At 42.6% G+C, this 23405-nt stretch overlaps 1 protein-coding gene across 1 annotated transcript in view; it reads left to right on the top strand.

Moving 5' to 3' along the window:
- Setbp1 (SET binding protein 1) overlaps positions 1-22084 on the top strand; it is a 333048-nt gene extending 310964 nt beyond the window's left edge. The window contains exon 6 of the mRNA XM_026783404.1: positions 16797-22084. Coding sequence (XP_026639205.1) covers positions 16797-17407 — 611 coding nt within the window. The 3' untranslated portion in view covers positions 17408-22084. The remainder of the gene's footprint in view (positions 1-16796) is intronic.
- Positions 22085-23405: the final 1321 nt, after the last annotated feature.

The raw sequence follows: 23405 nt of genomic DNA, 5'->3' as shown, positions 1-23405 counted from the left end.
TTAGGGTTACGAGTTATGAGACAGTGAATGCATGCTTACCCAGGTACTCCCCATTCTCCTGCTGCTGTGGTCCCAGTACATCTTCCCCAAGGACCTCTTTCTCCCGGTGCTTACCCTGGAAAGGACTTCATCAGACGGGCTCAGAATAAACCAGCAAGGACCTCTGCCCACCTCTTCATGACAGAAATTCAAAACTCAAGTGCAGAGAGGTTAGCCATGTTACCTGCTGGGGGAGCTGAAGTCTTCCACCACACTGAGGTGTGGTAGAAACTGCATTTATAATTCAAGGGCGAGATTACGCTGCAGTCCTCATTACAACCCCACATTCCTTTTCGGTCCTTATGTATGTCTGCGAGGCTGACTGGCCCCTCAAGTCTCTCATTTTCTTCACCCGTAAAATGAAAACAAAGTAATCTCTGCCTTCCCTGTGCCAAGGAAGAACTGGATAAGCAGATCCGAGTACTCGTCACCATGGAGCAATGCCCTCTTTGGAGCTCCATGAGTGGGAAGAACTGAATTAGATAACCAATGCCCATGTTTGAGAAATTCAGAGGCAGATAGAGTGGCAGTCACCCATAATGCCAGAGCTGGGGAGGCGGAGACCTGCAGGTCCCTGGGGTTCATTGGCCAGCTCATCTAACCCACTCATGTAGTCTGAAGCCAATGACACCCTTGGCCTCAAACAACAAGGTGAGCAGCCGTGCCTGCAGAGATGTGTGCACACCCTCGGATGCATGCCCGGGCGCACACATGTGTGCACCCACACACGCCTGGATATATCTTAGTTTCCACCTGTTTGAGGGTCAGCCTTCGCTTCTGTCTGGTTGTGTGGGAATATCATTCAGGAGAGTGAAAGAGAAATTTGGGACCAGAATAGGGATCAACTCAAATTGCAGCATAAGACCCACCGATCATTCTGGTTTTTTTGTTTGTTTGTTTGTTTGTTTGTTTGTTTTTGTTTTTCGAGACAGGGTTTCTCTGTGGCTTTGGAGCCTGTCCTGGAACTAGCTCTGTAGACCAGGCTGGTCTCGAACTCACAGAGATCCGCCTGCCTCTGCCTCCCGAGTGCTGGGATTAAAGGCGTGCACCACCACCGCCTGGCCCCCACCGATCATTCTGAAGGGAGGAAAGGAAAGTAAAAGGGCAGCTGCTGGGGCAGCCCTTGTCGCTTCTGCTGGGGCGGCCCTTGTCCCTTCTGCTGGGGCGGCCCTTGTGGCTTCTGCCTGCCGCCCAGAGGCTATAATCTTTCATGTTAATTAGGAACTGCTAGGTTTTTGACACTCAGATCCTCTGGCACCTTTGTACTTAGATTCTTACCTGACAGCAAATGGCTGGAAGATGATACATTTGAGCCATTAGACGGAGGCGATTCTCTGGAGCTGGCTATGTCCTCCATCCCTAACCACCACCTTCCTTTACAATCCTTGGCAGTTCCCCGCAGTTGACTGTGACTGTTCTTTGACTAAATTGACATGTCATCAAATTGCCTTCTAAACATCTGTATTTATATCCATAGACAAATGCTACTCTCAGCCTTAAGCAGAAAAGCTGCTCTTTACAGTGAACAATAAATGCAGACTCATAGCTGCTCAAGATGCTGAGAATAAGGGATGGTTACACGCTGACTCCTAGAAAGGACATTTATAGCATCCCCTCTAAGACTTAGGGACTGTCACGGGAGAAATTATAAAAAAGAATGTCATTTCTGGGGGCTAGCAGGAAGGGCTACAAAATGCCGTCTTCTTGATGTGACATAGACATTGTGGTCATGGAGCAGGGGGCCTCTGCACTGGGTCTTCACAGTCAAACCTGTCAATAGCTGTGCTAGTTGGATGTGGTGCAATACACCCAGGAGTTAGAGGCAGGAACTTGACAGCAGTAAGAACATGTTGAGAGAAGCTAGGGATGAGGGTAATTCAAATTCATATACATATACATATACATATATATATATAATAAGAATTTGAATATATATACTTGTAAAATTATCAATCAAATCTAATTTCAAAAACATTAATTTAAAACCTGTGTGTACATATATGCATGCAAACATAACATACATACATATGAGCCCACCTAAAATTCTTGAAACTAAAAGTATTTTGGATTTTTTTAAAGTAACATATATTTCAATCTATATAAATATATATCTATTGACTCATTCTCTACAGGGAAACATGAAAATGTGTAAAGTGAACCAAAACAGTGTGTAGGATAACTTAAACCAAGAGAAAGGGCATGTAAATTGCAGTAATATTTTTGGTTATTTAACTATGGAATTGGAAGTTTGAAGAGGACCTTGGCTTTGCAGCTCGGGAGTAACGCCACAGTGCCATCAATGGTGGAAGTTAACAGGGAACCTCAGGCTTTCTCGTGTTTTCTCAATCCTTGTCTTCTCTTCTGTCTCAAGGAATGATATTATACAACTGGCTTTGGAATAGAGGGTGCTAGCTGGGTACAGCAACATACATAATAATACTCACTCAGGACGCAGAGGCAGGGCGATCGCTGGAAATTCAAGGCTGGCCTGCAATGAGTTTCAGAACAGCCAGGGCTACACATTTGAGGTTCTGGCTCAAAAATTAGAAAAAAAGAAAGAAGGAAGAAGGGAGGGAAGGAAACAGGGAGGGAGGGAGGGAGGGAGGAACCTGTTTGAACTGTTGCTCCATGACTTGATAGATATGAGGCTTTCTTGTGGAAGTGGCTGTCCCGAGAGGTCTCAGTTTCCATCTCTATACAGATGGGTGCTGAGATCTTTCAGTGGTCACTATCATGTATAAAGTCTTCTCTGTTTAGGTTGTTGCTTTTTTTCCCCCCAAAATCTCAGTTCCTTATTCTTCCCCCTTGTTTCATTCAAGGGAGTGAAGAATGCCTCCCACTTACCTTGTATGCTCTAAGATGCAGTTAAATCTGACAGACACCGTCTCTGAGCATCATCGACAACCTCCCGCATCTTCACTAGCGAAGAGAAATCGTCCTTTTCCTCCTCCCCCGCAGCCCAGATGCCTAATTTTTAATCTGTTCTTTTAATGACGTTTGGAATAGATTCTGTTGGCCTACTTTATGAAGTCTGCTTCTGAAGGGGTCCCAGGAAAGAGCTCAGCTACTTTCACTTCTCATAAAGTGTTTTTGTTTTTAACCTGTTGAAGAATCCTCCTGCCTGAGAATTCCATTGCCTTAAATACCAAGAGACACCAGATGGTCTTTTTAAGACAGAAACAAATGAGCAAACAAAATGAGTGTGTGCATTCAATGGACAATTTCAAAGGTAGAAAAGTTACTAATGGGGGCGGTGGAACTGTGTGGTGGTCTCAGCACAGGGCGTGGACACTACCTGGCCTGGATCCAGAATTGGCCCCAGGGAGATGACAGGAGCCAGAACAAAAGAGAAGGTCACTATTGTCTGGCATTCCAGCCAGGGAGTCAGAGCCACACCCCCAGTGATGTTGCTGGGAGTCTGGCTGCAGTTTCATTGTTCAGAAACATTCCATCCAGGAGATGCTGCCCCGTCCAGCCAGAAGACATTTGCGGAAGACTTTCTTTGAAATTGGCTTTTGTTAGTACTTAGGATTCCACAGTCCTGGTATTTTTCTCATGTGAGTTGCCAGAGCTAAGTGAGTTGGGTTTTGCACATGGAAAGTTCACTTTGTTGTGTAATTAATAGGAAGCAGCCTTTGGGAGCTGAGGATCCAGGCCCTTTTTTTACACTAGAGCATGTGTCTGTGCTTTGTTTATGACTCACTCATACCCTGTGCATTGTACCTTGAGTGTGTCTGCACTAACCTCCCTAGAATCCAAGCCTTAGGGTTTAGTAGCCGATAACTTAGAGTCTCTAAACGAAAGGGGTGAGCGAGCCTCTTCAATTGTCAAGGCAAGAATCTGAAATTGGTGAGGAAGTATTTGCTGTGTTGCCTGCCCCTCTGAGCTCAGGAGAGGGAGAGGAAGGGATCTGTAACTGTCTTCCAAGCAGAGCAGTGGTACAATTTTTAGCACGTGAATGTGTGTCGACTCATCAGGACAACACATGGCCCCCTCCTCTCAGTGAGACATTATAATTTGGATCCAAAGGCTTGGCAATGATAAAATGACCGTAGATGGTGGAGGCTGGGTGAGTGCTGGGGCAGTGAGATGTGTGGGCAAGTTTGGTATAACGTTTTTTTCTGTTAGCCTGAAACTCTTCTGTAAAAATCTGTTTTCTAAAAGATCTAATACCCTCCTTCCCTCCAAGCCTCCCTTCTTCTCCCATCCCCCTCCCTCACCAGCCCTGTGTATATGTTTTTTTGGATATGTGTTTTGGGAAGGATGTAAGATATGGGAGTAACTCCCTGGCATTAGATAATCAATATGAAGACTGGGTTTTATCAATTTGTACCTTTATGAAAGCCAAGCTGGTTTCTTGGTGACTTGTAGTGCATTCCAAACTTTTCTTGTTACTTAAGCCTAGTTCTCCCACGTGGTAGACTGGATGTCTGTCTATATTTGGCAGTACTGGTGGTCACAGGCCTGAGACTCTAAACTTAATGACCCTCGGAGGCAGGTGACAAGCCACTGAGATATGTAAAGTTTCCCTTACACTTCCTCCAAACATCCTTCTCTTCCCCATGTACAGAAAGTCGATGGTGAGTTCTGGATTCGGATAAGTCTCTGTTAGGACTAATTTCAATTCAAGGAAGTTAGCTGAGCTCCATGGTAGTCACGGGGAGAAAGGCAGGAAACTGAGCACCTGGCTCGGTGCCGGGCTCAACGTGGGACTCCTTCAATATTTGTTCTTAGAATGAATGAGAAAAGCTAACACATGGTCCTGGTTCAGTAGGAAGACATGGTGTAAGAAGAAGGCTAAATATCGATTAATTCTCCAGCGCAAATACAGGACAGACTATGTGCTGCTGTTGGGGAGAAACTAGCAGGTCAAGGGGCAGAAGAGTTAACATTTGAATGGAAGGCCAGGGACAGCATTCAGAAAGAGGACTAACTGCCTGAATTCATAAATACCAGGCAGGATATGCTAAGATGTAGGATACCAATTTAAAAAATTAATAGAAGTCTAAAAATGCCTTACTGTTTGATTATGAGTGAATTCATGGAAAATCTGTAAGCTCTGGAATTAAAATGAGTATTATGTGGTGTTGTATCTTTTTCCTTCTCTCTAGCCCTGGAAAGTTGCCTTTGGATAAAGGAAAAGTACAAAAATATTCTCCCTACCCGGCACCAGAGGCAACACTCTCTCTGACACTTACAGAAATAATCGAATGGGACGCACACCTGTAGGCCATGCATAGCTGTAGTTTCTGGGGTCCATCTATCATCTGCTAGGCAGACAGATGAACGATATGGGAAGACCTAAAGCAATGGATGTAATCACTTATTGTTGCGATGAAGAATGCAGATACCCTATTGTATAAATTGATATTTTAGTAAAAGCAGCATGCATTTGAGTTCCCCGAGTCAAGCCCACAAGAGTTAAAAGGGCAGTCGTTAACTCTGACGTTATTCAGCCCTTTGAAAAAGAAAGACCTCAAAATCTGGCGGGGGTGGAAATGAAGATTAATGTGGTTCAAAACTCAGAACTCAGGACCAATAAAATTGAACTTTGCAAATTTAAATGAAAGATTTGCAGCTATGCTCAGAAACGTTTCTCCACAGTGGTGTTCAGTTATGGTGGCAATGTGTGTCAAAGTGTTTAAAGGAGCCTTCGTTTCATACGAGCCAAGAATATGGGCACTATTGAAAATGTGCAATTTTTTAAGTGTGGCCTTTTAAGTGCTGTGCTTTCTGACTGCAGAAATTAATCAGCTCAAGGTTTTGGAACTAAATACTTCATATATGCAAAATTGGTTTAAGTTGGGTACTAATTTGAGAGGCACTTTAGAGGGTAGGCAGAGTCATCAGAACAGAATGTGGCCTAGAATTTGTCTTGTAGAAAACACAGATGAAGAATTTGAGGATCAGAGACAACCTGATAGTGTGAGCCCTTTTACAGATTTCTTCGGGAGAGTCAGAGCTTTATCTAAAGTCAGAGAACTGTGGGTTGAGAAGCCGAGACTAGAAGCATGGTTCCTCCTAACTTCCAGGTCAATATCTCCTGTAAGTAAACTTGAGTATTACATAAACAAGGTTATCTTTTTAAACCAAAAGGAAATCAAGACCGGTAGTTTCTTGCAATTCATGGTCTTCAAGCATGGTCAACAAGGAATTATTTCACCTTGGCGTGCACATTTAAGATGTAGAAATATTCCTAAAGTCAAGGTGCTGCATACTTTAGGAATATTTCTACATCTTAAATCTTTGTTGCTGTTTGTTTGTTTTTTTTTTCCCGAAATAACACTTTACAAGATTTGAGAGGGGAAAAAAAGAAATAGAGCCCCTTGGGAGAGTGTTCAAATCCTGTTCCTTGCTTAACTGTCAAGCTTTGAGTCTTAACTGATGCATCTCAAGCCTTTTGACACTGGTGCCATTTCCGTCCAGCTTCCCCACTATCTGCCCAGGAGTTCTTTGTCTTTGCTTTTGTTCCAGTGCTAGGAATTGAACTTAGAACCTCCCCCAAGGAATTCTATAGACTCTTGACTCTTTTGTGCCTCTGAAATATTCACACAACTCTGTTTAGACGTATGCAAATCAAACATTTTCAGATCATAAGCTAGAAAGAAATTTATTTTCAGACAATTCTTTCATGTTATAATTTACCATTTATTAAAGAGAGAAACAAGGATTACATACTAATAAGGTAGATGTACTTGTTTGTTTTTACATAGTGTTGACTCCCATTTGAATATTTGATACTTTCAGAAGCAGATCAGCTTCAACGTTTCCCACTGTTGATCGATGTTTTCACCTTATGACCATCAATGCTGAAAACAGTGATTTACATAAATATGTAGTATAAAATGGCAGAAGTCTGGTTAGGGTATTTTGGAATGGCTGAGAAGTCTGTCTTAATCCCAAGCCAAAATTCGCTGATTTTTTTTTTTTCATGACACACAAGTCAGTAATCTAAAAACAAATTTTGAAATCATGCCTTCTAACACAACACACTTCTATACATATACTATAATAAATACAAAGATATCCTAATTTGATCAAAGCTATCCAGAAATGATGGCAGAGAAATACCAGAAGTCTTTGTTTTCTGTAACTAAATCTTGATGCTTCTGTGACTGCAAAAAAACTTTAATGTGCAGTATAAAAAATGCAATTCATAACACATAGCAGTCTTACCTCTGAGTCCAGGTGTTTCAGCAGGCGTGTCTTGATGTCGTATGATGTGACGGCCTGTGGAATACATAATGCACATGTCATGAGTTCAGAACCAAGGCAATGGGGCATCCAGCATACAATACAACTACGTGTGTGGGATGATTCATTACTCGTTTAGTTTTTAATTATTTTTGCTGTTGAGTGTTCAAAAACTTTCTACTGCTGAGATTTTATTTTTGAGATTATTATATAATGACAACATTTTGCCCTTCCTTTTCCTCCTTCCAAACTCACCTTTATACCCTCCCTACTCTCCTTCACAGCCCCCATACTCACATATAAGACCACAGATTAAGGTCCCAGTCAGTAGTTTAAGAAGTTGGGGTTGAGACCGGGTCCTAGGGCTTGATCCACACCACAGCAAACAAGAGCCAGCATTTGTTGAAATAGCATGGGGTGAAGTGGCCCTCTGATTTTCCTCAGTTTACAATAGCTGTTTCTCCAATTTGCTATTTAACAAAAGCTTAGAGCAGCGGCTCCAGACCTCAGAAAACATTTTTCCCCCAGAAAATCCCTCTTGACAATGCCTGGTAGGCAATCTGGGATGCATCCCACGGAGTTCTGGTGGCCATGCACGGGAGCTGTAGGCTTCTGATGTTCACTCTCTTTGGACTTCTGCCCTTTGTCCAAATTCCTCAGGCCACTCAGACTCCTGCTGCGCTCTTTACAGCAACCCTAGCAATGTTCCTGTGGGCTCCTAGCTTCTCTCAGCTGCGTTGCTGCTGCCTTTACTTGTTCAAAGCCATGGGTGATTTTTCCAACCTGTAAACTCATCAGTGCTTGGCGCCGTATCACGATGGTCAATGAAGTCAAGAATTCTGAAAACCTAGAGACCAGGACTTCAAAACTGCCTGAGCAAATGAAGGATGTCAGCTTCACACCTCATTCCAGGAGCTCTTTGTGGCTACACAGCTCTCCCCATGGCTATGAAATTTCCTACAGTTCAATCAGTGATGAACTAGAGGATGCATAGATAACCGTGGTCCAGCCTTGACTGTGGGAATTTATCACAAGTCAGGAAACATTAGCCATTATCAACTGTGGCTCTGGAACTGTCCTCTTCGGTTTGAAGCCCACCCATTTCTATTCATCCCCAGCAAGTTTTCCTAGATGCACAATCAGAGAAAGATAAGATCTGGGGTTGAGTGCTAAATAACCGAATGAATTCTGTTGATTATTTTTAAGCATAAACACCCTTTAGGGTAGTAAACTTGAATCGTTCTTGATCCTGTAGAGATATCACTGACATCAACTCATTAAGTGCATATTCAGGACATACATATTTACTCTTCAAAACATCAACTCTAAGAGAATGAGATAATTCGTAGGCAAATGATTTTCTCAAAATGATTCCAAATTGTATTTAATGTATTATATCAGCGAAACAAAAATATTCTATTGCTATCAAATTCTTCTACCAATTTTGCAATTTTAACAATGGTTTAAGGAACACAAACTGACTGAGTTTGCATGCATTTTTTTTTAAATTTTCCTTATGTTCCACACATATGATAATATAAGTTCTGACTTGTTTGTTTTTCAACGTTTTCATTGGCAGATGAAGGTTATGAAGAGAGACATAAACCCAAACAGGGTTTTCTTGAGAATATGGATAGCCATCTTCCTCATTGCAGAGCAGAGTGCTTTGTACTTGATAATGAGTCTAGGTCTCTGAACATCCTCATTCATCAGCTCTGCTTGGAAGAGATTTAAATTTTCATATCTAAGGGATTTTTATAGGTTATAACATATACTTTTCAGCAACCAAATTACTAAATAGTAAGATTCCAATCAGTTAGCAAAAAAATGTTTGTTTTATTTATTTAAGCGTTACTTTGGGGCCTATAGGGTCTTTATCCTATAAGGAATTTAAGTATTTTACATGTGTTTTAGGTCCCAGCCCATGAATACACAAAACCATGAGTCAAACTCTCATTTTATTAAGAAAGTTGCCCAAGTCATCTTTTGTTGTAATGGGGCTGCTTGTTTGTTCCTAACTGCTCAGCTCATATTAACCACACAGAAACTGTATTAATTAAATCACTGCTTGGCCCATTCGCTCTAGCTTCTTATTGGCTAACTCGCACATATTAATTTAACCCATTTTTATTCATCTGTGTATGGCCATGTGGCTGTGGCTTACCATGTAAACTTCTAGCATCTGTCTCTGGTGAGGCTACATGGCTTCTTCCTGACTCCACCTTCTTTCTCCCAGCATTCAGTTTAGTTTTCCCCACCTACCTATATTCTGCCTTTCACAGGCCCAAGACAGTTTTTTTATTAACCAGTGGTATTCACAGCATACAGAGGGGATTCCCACATCGATCGTGTAGAAGGAAGTCATTGTATACAATCTACAGTGAAATAACAGCTTATTGTGATATATAAAATATCTCATGGGGATTATTTATCTCATTAAAAAATACTTTGATATAACTTTTTTGTTTAAAAATCTTGTCCTACTAAAATTAACCATGTGGACTGACCTGCTATAGCGTCAGAACACAAGCTTGATTGACAACACCATGAAAACAGTGGAGTGGTAAGATGCTCCATTGACCCCTGAATGCCTGTGGGCTCCCTTTCTGTTCTTGGAACTTCATATCAAATTATGGAAGATGAATGTACAGGCCAAGTGAGGACACCATTCTGCTCCCATCTATAATGCATTCAAATGCTTCATTTAATTCTTAATTTTTAGATAAAGTATCGATAATGTGAACATAAACTGCCAGTGATATTCCTGTAGCCAAATAGATTTGCTTCCTCTCAGGGAACTGTGCTGTCCCCCGGGAGGCTGGAGAGGGAGACAAGAGTTGGACAACAGACCAGATGTCAGGGGCAGGAGAGCACAAGGCAAGGCTGTAGAATACCTATGAAGAGACACAGGCAGATGCACAAGGCCACTTGATCTTTGGTGTCTTCTCCTACTTCAGAGAAAGGTGAACGTACAACTGTACGTGCCATTGCCTCACCTCTCTGTCAGGCAAACCCTCTACTGTCTGTGTGAAATGAGAACCAAGCAAAACGCTCCGAGCTATTACAGTCGAGAATGGATGGTCTTCGACAGTAAACTCCCATGCTGGCCATGGCTTCAAAGAAACACTAAAGTCCAAAATAAATGGAAGAAAAGGAAAGCATTACCCATCGTGATAACCTCCTTGTCTCTGATTCTTAAAAATTAATTAACTGTGCTCTTTGACAATTTCATACAGAAATGTAATTTGTCCAAATTACTTTCAAACCCACCATCTTTTGGCTTCCTCCAACCTCTGTCAATGCCTCCTTTCCCTCAATCTTGTCTATCTGCTTTCAAATTTATTTTTTTCGGCATCCATTGAGTTTAACCAAGGCCCTCTGCAGGAGCATAGATTTGGAACCAGCCCTTGGAGCCTGGAGGGCTCACCAGTGGGTACACAGCTGAACACAATAACCCTTCTTTCCCACATTTATCAGTAGTTAATAGTTCAACAAGGAGGGGTAGCACTCCATAAGCATCTTCTTCAATCATGACTGATAGTTGGCAGGTCCAGTTCTGGGCAGGCCCAGGGAAGGTAACCCTTCCAGCTATAAATGCACGGTTGTACAAGGTGTGTCATACCCAGAAAACCATACCTTTGCAGTGTTTCTCCTGGTTTCCCAGTTCTTATGTTCCTTCTGTTCTGTCTTCCTGAACTTTTAGTGGTGTAAATGTCCTGTTTAGAACTCAACCAGCCCTTACCGTGAACATCCTGAGCCACCAAGAATCTCTGTATTTCCTGATGTTGACTGCATAAAGGATCTTCCCTGATTAAAGCTGAGAGTAGTGTTTGTCTATGGGTATAAACATATGTAATTAAAAGGTGATTCAATGCCACTCTAATTTAACTAAACAACACAAGGAAATTCCTCCCCTAGAGCTTGTGACCTCTCCAGCCCCTCACCAGGGTATTGTTGTTTCATTTTTCTGAGTTTGCAGTACCAAGCATGAGTTCCCACCTGTGGAATAGATCCTAAATCCAATCAGAGTTCTGTGGTCACCTTCCTAACAGTCATAATCCTTTCATTCAAAATTGTTGCCCCAAACTCTGGGAGAGGTGCTCCTGAGCACCGTTGGTATCCCCCAGCTATTCGGTTGTTCCTTGCCCTGTGGGAGTTCAACTGGAAGAAACAACTTGTTGTCCTTTTCAAGGAACCTTTAAGGTCAGGGTTACAGAGGGTTTGTTTAAATCCACGGTGGAAGAAGAAATTGCACATGCCAAGGCAGGCTGTCACATGCCTCCCATATATCATACAAAATAGCGTTAAGACAAATAAAATATTATTATCGTTTCAAACACAAAATGCATAATTGACATTGTAGAACATTAGGTAACTGACTTCTCTTGAGCTCCCATGTGCTAAGCACACAGCAGCTGCCAGATCAGACACTGCTTCATGAATGTGCCCATGTTAGAACCTCGAAAAGTACAAAGGGAAGATGTGTTCTTTGCAAAGAACCTTCTACCATGCATCAACCTAGAAATCAATTCACATCAAAACTCTCTTTACTAGTTGAGGCAGATGGAGTTCCAACTGTCTCTATCCTGAAAGTCTTCCCTCAAATTGGCGACACCTTACTTTTAGAGCCATTCTCTTAAGAAGTCCAGAAATAAATCTACCTTCTAACCAACCCACCCAAATCTGTCTTATATAACTAGACTATCTCATACAGATGGACAAAGTACGGTTTACCAACATCAGAACCAATTTGTTGAGAGACTTAATATATAACTAAGCCTGGTAGGTAGTCTCTGATGCAGCTCATGGTACTGACACTACATCTGTCAGTTTGGGAACAAGAATCACTGCTAAGCCCATTCTTCCACATCCTAAAAGATGCGAGAAAATCAATAACTGTGATAATCCAGTCCTCCAAAAAATAGGAGAGAAGAGATATTCTAAGTGTCTGCCAAAACCAACTTACCATTTGCATGGCAATTCTGGGAACCTAGAAAATGATTTCTCTTACAGAATTAGAAAGAAGTGCATTTTGTATTTTGCCTGGGACAGTCATAATTATTCTTTAAGCCTAGCAAATAGCAGGCAAGATACTGGACAGCGGCAGGAAAGAGGGCAAATATGGAATCAATCTTTGCAGCAAGATCCCAGAAATTACTGTCCAATAATGAAACCATTTGAAAAGAGAAAAATCTGTAAACATTTAGAGAGACAGTGAAATCATAAGCAATAAGAAGAAAGATTTGTGAATACCAAACCTTGCCAAGTCTAAAGTACTCTTCTCCCAATCTGAGATTTCAAATTTATTAGAGGAGAAATAGAATTCAGAAAGCCATCCCACGTTTGGGGAAGGCAATTGATAATAAATGTAGGAAAGAATTATGGCAATCTTTAAATCCAGAAAGAAACTTCAAGACCATTCAGTTCCCAGCCCCAGGATAACATCTGAAAGCCCCATGGTGAGTCGTTCGCCTTCATTCCCAGCGTCCCTGAGCAACGTGACATCAGCCTGGCTTCACTTTGTTGTCTGCAGGAACATTGATTCTTAACTGAAAGCTTGGATAATAAACACAAGCACAGAATAAGCTTCAGGTGCTCTGCACATGTAGGAACCCTGAGTGTCATAGTGTCCAAAAGAGAGGGATAGTGTTATAATACCCAGCATTGAGTAGAGGTGGGCTCACAGCATGATTATGGGATTGGCGCACTATAAACCTGAGAAACCATCGTTCCGTGCCATTGATCCAGGAAGCACTGTGACTTGCCAGAGAAACGGGGACTCTTTCTTTCCAATGCTATGTGAATAGAACCCTTAGGAGGATGGGAGCTATAGCTTGTCCCTGTCTTAATATTCCAAGAGGAGCACTTTTGCCTCTTATCATTCTTAACTTGAAGCCAGCATTTTGAAAACCATCAAGCATACACGGGATTATTAAACCTTGTGTACCAATACTCTCCTTCAATGATCTTAGCTCTTGACCAGTCATGTTCCTGCGATGCTTCTCCCTACTTCCCCTCCTCCTATTGTGAAGCCAGTTTCTGATAGTTTCATATTTCCTCACTCACAAGCATTTTAATCCATTTCTAAAAAACAAGGCACTGAATAATAAGAAATTGATCATAACACAATGATTACACCTAAGAAAATTAACAACAGTTATACCAAGAAATGAATGCTCAGGCAGGGTTTAATTTAAAATTTCTTTCAGGGTCTCTTTTAGCAGTTTTATTAGATTGATATTCAAATAAGATTATTTTATCTCTTCTATTGTTATAGTTAGTTTTCCACTCATCCAAATAAATTGGGGGGGGGACACCAAGTTATTTACAATTCACAACCATCTTTCTATTCTTGACTGAATCCCCAAATACCTTTTACCTTTGGCATTTCACTGCTGTTCAGCTGATAGCCCTGCTGCCAAGGAAGTAGCCATTAGGCCCATTATAGCTACTAAAATTGAACAAAGTATTCGGTTTCTTCACCATTGTTGCTGCCTTTGAGCGCTAGTTGCTGTATCTCACTAGCAGCTGGCATGGGGAAGTGTAAACTATTTTCCTTTGGTTGTTGGTCTCCTCTGCCTCCTTCTCTGTGTCTGCCTTCTCCTTCCTACACATTCCAGCTAGTGTCAACCTCAGCAGGTAGCCAAGCATGCCCTTGACTTCCTGATCATCCCGCCCATGGTAGTTCTTGGATTACAGGTGTGTGCCAGCACACTGGGTCCAGATCAGGGCATTTTTAACCTTCAACGACTTCTGCTGGGAAGCCCTACTTTTGAAGCTTCATAACCTTTTATGAAGTAACTTTGGAGGAAAATAAATATTGAAAACTGTCTTTGCCAAGACTTTCATTCACAGTAGCCACTGTAAGCTTTTTAGCTGGATCCTGAAGCTGGAATAAAAATTCAAAGATGTGTATCTTTACATTTATATAAATGGTTTCTTTCTTTAAAAATCTTTTGTGATTTGACTTTTGTTCGATTTTTTTAAAACTTAATCATACTGCTTAGCTCATATTCATCTTGTTCATATACATATGTAAATATGTGGCTCTATTTTAATATATTATCATTGATTCCTGAATGATAAGCTTTTACTTAGTGTTTCTGTTTTCTTCATTCCCCCATAGCATTCACTGAGCTTTGACGAAGCCTCTTCTAAGTCTTTTTGCCTCTTATTTCAAATAAGTGAAGGAGTTGATCCTGACATGCAAACACTAGAGCCCTGAGCCTGTGTGTTTTGAACCCTCTACTTCATGAAAGTGTTTCTGTCAAGTTTTACCTTGAGATAGTACAGCAAATAAAATTACCTTAGATTTATTAATATCTTGCTGTGTTATTAGGTCTGTAAAATTAATACCTTCATATTGTGGATTCTTGATCAGGTAGTTCCTTGATAGATGCTATAAACTAAAAAGAGGGAAGCTGCACATGGATTCTGTATTTTAAATGATGCCCTGAGGAGCATATTTCTAACTATGCTGGTTTGCTCAGAATCTCTATGAACAAAGCAAGTTGCTTGTCTCCGACAAGGCCTGATAACAAACTCCCGTGTTGCTGTATTTGCAATGCTGCCTTCAAAATCCAAACTAGAACGCGTTCAAAGGATGTGACCAGAAGACAGTGAAGAGTAGTCGGATTTGCCACCGAGGAAGCAACTCTCAATCCTGTCCATTCAGGAGACACCATGCGAGGTCCCGTGAGCGACACAAAGCCACACGGGAACCGATAATTGAGGCACCTTTTCTTTTTACAAGACTAACTACAGAAGTTTTATTTTTCTAGTCAGAAGCTCACTCTGGCTTTGTTCTATTTTGATCTTTATAACTTATTTTAAAGATCGCTCAGTAGTTATTCATTGCTCAGTCAGTCTGGCTGACCTTTGGCCCAAAGCGGTGGCAGTTTGACCTGGCCTATGGAACTCAGCGCTTGCCACTCCATGAAGCTAGTCGCATAAATAACTTCAAATAAAACCCTCCTGGAAGTCTGTGATGGACCCCAGCATGATCGAGAAGCGGGGCAACAGGGAAAAAATGAAGTGGGACTGCCCAAGAATAGAGAGAGGCAACCAAGGGCTAGGTATATTTTTGTCCTCTCTCCCTCCCTTAAGATTCTCTCAACCAATAGATGAAAAAAGAAAACAGTCATGGGAACGCATAAGAAAACAACACAGTAATATGAAATATGTTCCCTTTTACGTGGGCTTTTTTTGGGGTTGAGCACACAAGGCAAGTCACGGCAGCAAAGAATTCAGTGAGGGGAGACTTAAGTCTGCAACTGACTAGCGGCCAGCAGGACGACGAACAGTGTGCCTGCGTTTGCGTACAAACACACGTAGGTGCAGATGCGTGTATGCCAGCACACAGGTATTATATACGTATGTGTCTGCTCACAGACAATAACAGGAGAATGATCCAGGGGCAAAAGGCTGCCTCTGTCTTGAAGCCATTGACACTTTATGGTGTCTGAACTTCAAAACGAAGCAGTTCTGAAGGCCATTTAGTGCCACCGTACAGGACTTCCTGAGAACTGAGGCTCGTAAAATAGAGGCGCATCTGGCCAGCAGTACATGAAAAGGGCCCTTCGCAAACAACCGTTCAGCGGGGGAGTGTAAACCATTGAGAAACACCTGGCGGATATTGCCCTTGAGGTCCCCAGAGGGTGAGGGCTAGGAAGAGCTCGCTTAATTGGGCATCTTCAGGCAACTTGACAGCTCCAGAATACTGGCAGGAAAATATTAAGAGACCACACCATCCCAACTGTAGTATTCAGTCACACACACACACACACACACACACACACACACACACACACCGGGAAGAAGTTAAGACAAAATCCTGCACCCACAGCTTTCTAAATCCTGTCAAGCTGCTCTTAAGAGCCCTGGTACCACACACACACACACACACCGGGAAGAAGTTAAGACAAAATCCTGCACCCACAGCTTTCTAAATCCTGTCAAGCTGCTCTTAAGAGCCCTGGTACCTTTGTATGATCTCATTGAATGATGTGGGTGTGCCAAGTGTAAATCGTTCAAGGTCAGACAAAGGTAAATTATCAATTAATGCTTAACCGAATTTGGTCTAATGTCAAAGGGCTCAATTTAAAAAAAGAAGAAGAAATGGAATATAAAGCTTACATTGTGCTTTCTAAGAACCCAGGGAGATATGAGCCTCGGATTTCTTATCTTTCAAACAGAGCAGGGAGCAGGGAGTCAAGGATGGCAGTAAAAGCCTCATTTCCCGGGATTCAGGATGGCTGAGGCAAAAGGATCCAAAGTTTGAGGACAGTCTGCCCTCCATAACAAGACTTGGTCTTTAGAAACACAAAGTGAAATAAAAATAGCAACCATAATAGCAACCATAATATTCTACATAGCTGTGAGGACAGAAGAAGAAATAATAATAATAATAATAATAATAATAATAATAATAATAATAATAATAATAGTGTAAGTAATGCTTCATACATGACTTGTTCAGCCAATGTTTTTCTTATTTTCTATTTAAATAGAGAAACAATATATGGACGGCATGAGCTCAACCTCTCCCCTCTTGTCTCCTGCAGCCAGCTCCTCGCTGAAGAAGCGATTCAAGAGGCGGGAGATTGAAGCCATCCAGTGTGAAGTGCGGAAGATGTGTCACTACACCAAGCTTTTGTCCACCAAGAAGAATCTGGACCACGTGAACAAGATCCTAAAGGCCAAGCGGCTGCAGAGACAATCAAAGACTGGCAACAACTTCGTCAAGAAGAGGCGAGGCCGGCCTCGGAAGCAGCCCACCCAGTTCGATGAGGACTCCAGAGACCAAATGCCCGTGCTGGAAAAGTGCATCGACCTACCCAGCAAGAGAGGCCAGAAGCCTAGCCTGAGCCCACTTGCGCTGGAGCCGGCTGCGAGCCAGGACGCCGTGATGGCCACCATCGAGGCTGTCATCCACATGGCACGGGAGGCACCTCCGCTGCCCCCTCCGCCGCCACCACCGCTGCCGCCGCCACCACCTCCACCCCCACCACCGCCACCGCTGCCCAAGACCGTGAGGGGCGGGAAGAGGAAACACAGACCGCAGCCCCCAGCACAGCCCACGCAGCCCCCGCCACAGCCCCTTCCCCAGGAAGAGGAGGTAAAGGCCAAAAGGTCAAGGAAATCTCGAGCCAGCGAGAGTGATGTCCTTCCCTAGGGCAGGCCTGGGCTGCGGGATCCAGGCAGGAACTGATGCAGGGGAGGTCAGCAGCCAAGGTGGGGCCAATGCCCTGCCACAGGGACACCCCGCCCCTCTCTTCAGTGGGCAGGCAGGATGGGCAGGGGACAGGGTGGAGCCATGGGAGTTCTTGGGGTAGCAAAGCAAGGGGACAGGCCCCCCAAAAGCAGCTATCTGTGCTACACAACATTTCCCAGCCCAGAGCCACTCGGCCTTGGCTGGATACTAGCAGGCTGCAGAAGAAGGAGGAGCAGGGGCGTAAAGCTGGTACTCTCTGATGGCCACCTGACCCCTGACCCCTGACCCCCACCTCATCCCAGGTGCACCCTTGATTCCGATTTCATTTGCTGGTCAGAAAAAAAAAATCAAATGGGGAATGTCCTCCACTAGCAAACATTCCAAGGGGGAGCTAAGCTGCAAGTTTACCAGCTGGCTTGTAAGCCACTTCCACGTAATTGGCTTTTATTTCTTTTGGTTTGCAAACTCGGCTAGGCTTTGGGGCACCAACATTATCTACAAGTGACCCAAAAGATGCATCTTTCCGTTAACAACACAGTTGCTCAAATGGACTCTTGTGATCAGAAGGTGGAATTGATAGGCGACCTTAGATCCGCTCTTGTTCCTGTCTCGTACACTGATTTTGCATTGTCTGTTCCTGCTTTTCCTTTGCCTTGTATTTTCATGTACTCCCGTTAACTAGCTGCCTTCTATTTCGTGGTACACATCTACGCAATGTGAACTTTCCCCGTGGCTGTCCTGGCTTTCTGCCTCAAGGGAACGGCTTTGAATCCCAATCATTGTGAAACGTAACTCAGTATAGATACAAGCTTTTTTAATAAGTGACTCGGAGCAGCCAAGGGAGATGTTGACCCAAGCGTCAGCCAGGTTATTTTTATACTTAAAACATACCAGTGACACATAGACAGGATAAAATGGTTTTAATACCCCACAGCAAGTGGAATAACTGATCAGCCACCAAATATCAAAATCTCACACGCACCATATAGAAAACCGTCTAACAATGCCTTGGTACCTGATTATTCTCATGCAAAGAGCTGGCATAGGTTGTTGGGGGGAAAAATGACAGACAGACAGACAGTAGAGGTTCATTATCTCTTAATAATTATTTCTTAAAACTAAAGGGGAGTAAGTGTTCTTATCTAAATAAAATAAAAATTAAAGTATTGAAAGGGTGTCACCACTCCAATTGTATCAAGCCACCTTGGACAAAGTATCCAAACTGTGGTTGCCTTAATACACTAAAGCGTTGCTGTACATAATGTAATTATAAACCTATCAGTCTGCATGGATGCAAACTGTGTGTGACAAATCGTCTTTTAAATGGTCAATTTCAACTGTACATTTCTCATCCACGTTGTTCTCTAGCCGCTGGTTTAGTGTGGACAGATATTCCGTCTATCACCCATTTCCAAAGCCCGAGGAAAACATGTGAAGGTTCAGAATGAATCCCCTTGCCGCAGGTGTTTTTAAAAGGCCGATGTGGACATTTCAGATAAGTCTTTTCAATCTCGTCCCTTACTCCTCCCCTTAACTTCCTCAAGACATCAAATACCTGGCAACGTAGCTTGCACTAAAGGAAACACAGTGGTTTTCACTTTCTAAGGAGAATTAGGATATCTGGTTTACCTCCAGTTTAAGTTGGGATCAGTTAAGAAATCGCAGTATCACTTCAGGACATGGTTTCTCCTCCTCAGAGAGAGATGGATTTTGGGGGGTAACATACGTGAATAAGTGGGTAGTACTGAGGACTGAAGAAAATTTGAAAATCTCAAGTTAATATGCTTGTAAATATCACTGCTGTGTGGCAGCACCAACAGTTGCTTGGAATCACAGAGCCATCCTATTCTGTCCTGTCGAAATGGACTTCATGTCATTTGCCGCCTGTGTGGTCACTCTCACTTAATCCTAGCAATACGTATGTGTAAAGGACTGTGCTTATTTCTAGCTTTTATCCTATATATTCCGCTTATGACCTGGGTTGACCTATGGCATTTCACATAATTTGAACAGCAAAATCTAAACAGCCATTTTCAATCTGTCACTCCCGAGCCATGTCTGAGCAGCTCCAGAGTCACGGGGAGGAAGGCAGAGATCGGCCCCTTTCCCCCAACCATTGCTACGAAAGAGCAGCTATTCCCGTTCCAATTAAGCCATAAAGAGGGTTTTCTTCCTGTTGGACTTTGAAAACCTTTTGTTTTTCTCCTTCATTCATTCTTGTTGTAGTATACAGTACCCCAACTAAGCCTATGAGCAGTCTAACCCTCCTCCCAGAGGACAAAGAGCTCAGAGAACGCCCAGCATTTCATGGTATTAACCTACTATCTATCAGTGATTAGCTCAAAAGAAGTTTGGGTTAGAATTTCAAAACCAATAAAAAAAATTCCAGGAGACTATAGTGGACCTGCAACTTAACACATGAATTGGGGTGTACTGTTGACCCCGGACTGAAATGTAAGTCCAATGCAAATCCCTGCTCGTCAACTCGGAAAACTGTTTGGAAAACTAGGGGACCGGAAAGAGCTATCGTAAAGAGCAGCTGGCCGCGGAAGTGAGCCCATTCATCCACACAGTGGATCCCCACGCCCCGTGACTCCCTCGCTGCTGCTTAGTTTTTTCTTTTCATTTTCCATGAACCTAACTCAACGCATTGCTACAGCTCCTTCTGTATTCCCTAACTACCCCTTACCCTCTCCTTTGCTGGCCAGGTCCCTCCATGAAACCAATTGAATTTCCACATCTAGTTGGTTTTAGAGCCAAGAAGAGAACCCAGCTCTTGATTTTAATTACAGAGGTTCTTAACCACACAACACTGCCTTCTGGGGATGCATCTCTCTACTTTAAGAGGTGTCATTTGGGATCCTCAAGACTCCATTTACAGACCCACAAAATATTTTCTAACGATCCCTGGCTTTTAATTTCTCGTCGTTTTAGAATACCCCTTCAGCAAGTAAGTAGAACCCCACTTACACTACAAGGAGACCAATTAGAGATGAGAAGGTGAAACGCATGCGCAAATGCTCCTTGGCGCTGATGCGTCTTCAATCTGCCTTTCCAAGGGACTAGAAAGCCATCTGCTTTTCGACCCCTCATCTCAAATGAGAGGAACAGAAGATCACCTTCCTCAAATAGCCCCGCTGTGGCTACCAGTCTAGGAAGAAGGGTCAGAGGAAGGGAAAGCATGGAGGGTTGCTTTGTGACTCCACAGGACCAGGACTCAACAGCCACTGGCTGGCAGCCTAGCGGAGGTGACGAAGGGCTGGCAGTAGAGTAGTGTTTTAACTTGGCTGCTGTCTGCAGTGGGAGGCCATGTTCAATGGCAGTCAAAATTTGTGTTCTGCACATTGCTGTATCTATAAATACGATAAGCAAGTGTTGGCAGAATTATAGTATAAGGTGATATATTATAAGCTGATCGTAAAGGGTTTGGTATTAGGACTTAAGTAGAAAATCTTACTCCTGGCTTGTTATTCAACAATAATCAGATAGTGAGCTTGTGGAGTGTACTTTTTCCTATCACTAGGCAGGTTGACCTGGGAACTGTCTCAAGTCTATACAGATATTTCCAAAGCCTTTAAATGCCAACTGTAGCATAGACAGGGAGTGGCAGGAGCCGAAATGCCTCAAAAGCCATTTAAGTGTTATGTCGCAGGATTTTCAGTCCTGCTCATTATGTAAAAGTACATAAATATAGACATTTTCCTCAACACTACCCTATCGTATCACAATGGTCCAAATGCCAGCGCTTACAGATAATGTCATCACAGTGCCTAGAAACTCAAAATGTAACATACCGTAGCATCTTCTTGCTGTTTCTTCACGTTTCTTTCCACAAAGCAAGGCTCCCTCTGCCTCGTGTTTCTAAAAGAGTTCACCCCACTGAGGAGCCTGCCTTCCCTATCGGACTCAGTCACTGGGGAACAGTCACAGAAGCACATATCAACCAAGGAAGAAACTTCCTGGATATCTGTCTCCCACTTGCCCAGGTATAATAAACACTAAAGAGGGGGAAATTGAAGAGCTGCCTACTGGTCAACTTGGAAGGGTAGTTCTGCCCTGGATTGGTGTCTTTTTTTTTTCTTCCTTTTTTTTTAAAAAAAAAAATCTATTTCTTAAATAATAATAAATGCACATGATGTGTTAAATATGTACATATATATTTCAAAAAATGGGCACAAGATTGTCTTACAAGTCCTTCTGGCTAATTTTTAGTTTGTATTCATAAGTGGTTTTTAAAAGCCTTTTTTAAAGTGTAATTTGCATGTCCTACTTTGATTGTATGTAAACATATTTTAGAACAAAAATGTATTTGTATTTTATTGAATATAGAGGCAAGAAAAATTGTACATTGTTTGAAACGTTCTTTTTGTAACAGTTTTTATTCATAAAGCATTTTTGTACATTTAAATGAACATGGACTTGCTGTCATTTGAGGCGTAGCGACATCTGGCATGCTTTACTGTCATGCTCTCCCATGGTCTTAGATGTTGGGTTTTAAACATTTTTTTCTAAAAGAAAGCTAGCTCGGTGTCTTCGCTACCAGATCAGGTTAGCACAGTGCAGAGCACTTAACTATTAAAAAAAAAAAAAGTTGGTCCTATTCATATGTTATTCATTGTGTGAAATTAAAGACATTCAATTCAGTCTAAGATGAGTTGTGAATTCTTTTGTCTTATTTTCCATCTGGTTCCCATCACTAAGCAGTTTAATAGCCCTTGAGGGTCTCTTCTCACACCAAGTGGATACACAGTCATTGACAAAATTTTAACCCAATATCTGTCTATGGAAAAGGCGCTGTAGACAAAATTTGAGTCTGATTTACAGAGTTTGTGTTCAGAAAATTCTTCCCTACCTGGATATCCTGCAGAGGTTCATTCACATCAATGCAGACTTCCTGTGACAGCCAATCTCAGCATGTTGGAGACATAGCGTAGCCTAAAGATTTAGAAGAACATACGGGTGGGAGTGAAATTCTCACCCCAAAGTTTCCATGGCTTTATATTCCTGAGGAAAGAGTCCCTCTCTGGACTTTAGTATTACTTCAGTGACAGAAGGAAAGGGCTGTGTAACAAATGCCAGTTACTGATCACCTACGGTTGCCTACACTGCGTTCCTTCCTGCTGAAAGAAGGTACCTGGCTTCCCCTTGACCCATAGAGTAACCCTCCTCAGCAGTGTGACAAACGGTATAAGGAGGAGAACGTCTCAAAGAAAATGTGAACACAGATTTTTTTTTCTTCCCAACTTTCCTGTTCCCAATTTTTATTTTGTGTTTGGAAACCTGTTTCAAATTGTAGGCTGTAAATTCTTTCTTGTTTATAAACATACAAGCATAATGGGGTTCTTTTTGCCTTCTTTCTCTCATCTTCTAAGTCTGAAAGTCCCAAAGCTGCCAAGGCAGACAAGCAAGGATATGAGCAGGTCCCCATGCCCTCGAAGTCTGTGTGACTCACGTGACTTCAATCAACGCATGTTGTATATAGAGCATCCGCAGAAAGTAATAGTGGTCAGGTAGGTGTGTTGAGGGGAAACTTCCAGAAGCCAACCCTCGGGGTGGATGGAGCACTGAGCCTGGAGGGCTGGGGACTGGGAGAACCTCCCAACTTCTCTGAGAGAGCTCTTCCTCTTCTCTGCAGACTGCCTCGTATTAAACCAAGAAATATTAAAACCACAACCTTTCTAATTCTGCTGCACAGGTTGATATTTCCAAAATCAGTAATGACGTCCGAGAGTCTCCCTAATGCCTCCCCAGCAGCTTCTCAGACAGAAGTAAAGGTCCCACTCTGCCTCAGCTCCAGGGTTTTCATTCAAGCAACAGTGTGTTCGGTGGTCCTCAGCAGAGCGCCACAGGTCTGTCCCTGTGGTTGGCGTGAATCTCAGTCTACAAATAGATAAGTAGAATCAATGCTTTCCAACTTTTCCGTAAGTCATTTCTTTGTTAATTGTCTTAGCTATGTCAC

This window comes from Microtus ochrogaster, chromosome 18 (genome assembly GCF_000317375.1).
Source record: "Microtus ochrogaster isolate Prairie Vole_2 chromosome 18, MicOch1.0, whole genome shotgun sequence".
NCBI classification, from domain to species: Eukaryota; Metazoa; Chordata; class Mammalia; order Rodentia; family Cricetidae; genus Microtus; species Microtus ochrogaster.
This window is presented reverse-complemented; position numbering and strand designations above follow the sequence as displayed.